The sequence below is a fragment of the Myotis brandtii genome, unplaced genomic scaffold (assembly GCF_000412655.1).
Source record: "Myotis brandtii unplaced genomic scaffold, ASM41265v1 scaffold208, whole genome shotgun sequence".
NCBI lineage: Eukaryota > Metazoa > Chordata > Mammalia > Chiroptera > Vespertilionidae > Myotis > Myotis brandtii.
The window spans coordinates 2,020,962-2,022,474 of NW_005357764.1; the positions used below are offsets into that span (position 1 = coordinate 2,020,962).

Sequence of the window (1,513 nt, forward strand, 5' to 3'; positions counted from 1 at the left end):
CGTCACGCAAGGGGGCGGGCCGGGAGCCCGGGGGTGGGACCATAGAGTCGGAGGCTGGTCCGCATTCCAGCCTCGCGCTTCCGCCACTCTCGCGAAAGGAGCGGGCGGGCGAGGGGATTTCTTCCCGAGACCCCCACCCTCCCTCTTTCACTCACCTTCCTCCCTCCCCACTGGTTGGGCCCCGGACACTGCCTCCCACAGGCGGCACGCCCTCTCGCGGTCGAAGCGCAGTCCGTCCGGTTCCCGGCCCTCCGGCTCCTCGGAGCTGAGGTATGGCTGGAGCCCTCCGCTGTCCGTGGCCTGCACCGTGCCCAACGCGGGATACTCCATCTTCCCCGCAAACCCAAATCCACCGATGGAACCTCGGCCTCGCGAGATGTGGCCGGACGGGTGACTTTGCCCGGCTAACAAATCTCGCGAGGTTGGGAGCCGCGAACCGCGCTGCGGTTCCCGCCCTGGCGGTTCTTTTGCCTGGTAACTGCTTGGGTTCTCGGATCCTCAGCTGCTGACGCGGAAGTCGGTCAACAAGTCTGCGGCGGCTCCCTCCTTTCCGGATGCCTCGCGCAGGCCTTGGCGCAGGGGTCTCACTCTGCACTCGGTCAGCCTTGGACACTTAACATTTCGTTCTCATGAAGGCCCTGCGATGTGGGAATATTTTCCCCGTTTCGCTGGTAGGGAAACTGAGGCTCAGAACCTAGAAGTGGTTTACTCGAGTTCACTACTAGTAAGTTAGTGATAGAGGAAACGCCATCTCCGTGATTAGATACCTTTTGAGTTCCAACTGTTAGCCCCCCGCCCAGACCTCCCCTTAAACTCCTTTCCTGTCAAACTCGTAATTGTGTCGGAGCCACCATCTCTGGCCAAGGTTACCGCTGTGGAGTTCTCTGGTCCCTTCCTTTGCTCTTCAGGTATTCTAAGCACAGCGGCCCCAGTGATCCTCTTGAAACAAGCCATATCATGACACCCAGGTGCTCCAATTCTCCAACACCTTTTTTTTTTTTTTAAATCCTCACCCAAGGATACTTTTCCATTGATTTTTAGGGAGAGTGGAAGAGAGAGAGGGAAAGACAGAGAGAAATACTGATGTGAGAGAAACACATCAGTTGGTTGCCTCCTGCATGAGCCCCAACCAGGGCTTGGTCGGGGAAGGAGCCTGCAACCAAGGTACTTGCCCCTGACTGGAATCGAACCCGGGACCCTTTCGTCTGCAGGCCAACGCTCTATCCACTGAGCCAAACCGTCTAGGGCTCTCCCAACACCTTTTTATCTCTTCAAAAAGCTACAATCGCCTGGTTGGCCTTGGTGCCTCACTTCCAGGAAGCCTCTCAGTAAGTTTCAGTTTCTAGGTCTTTTTATTTTTTACTAGAGGCTTGGTGCACAAAATTTGTGCACTGGGGGGGGGGGCCTGCCCAGGCTGAACCCTCTTGCAGTCCGGGAGCCCTTGGGGGATGTCTGACTGATGGCTTAGGCCTGCTCCCTGGGCAGTCAGACATCCTTAGTGCTGCCGTGGAGG

The 1,513-nt window shown here is 57.4% G+C and overlaps 1 protein-coding gene across 3 annotated transcripts in view; it reads right to left on the minus strand.

The window, feature by feature from the left end:
* ZNF346 (zinc finger protein 346) overlaps positions 1–402 on the minus strand; it is a 27,263-nt gene extending 26,861 nt beyond the window's left edge. The window contains exon 1 of one of the 3 annotated variants that reach the window (XM_014539079.1): positions 156–402. In XM_014539079.1, the coding sequence (XP_014394565.1) occupies positions 156–330 (175 nt within the window). In that variant the 5' untranslated portion in view covers positions 331–402. The remainder of the gene's footprint in view (positions 1–155) is intronic. The other 2 variants (XM_014539078.1, XM_014539077.1) reach the window with 2 other exon arrangements.
* Positions 403–1,513: the final 1,111 nt, after the last annotated feature.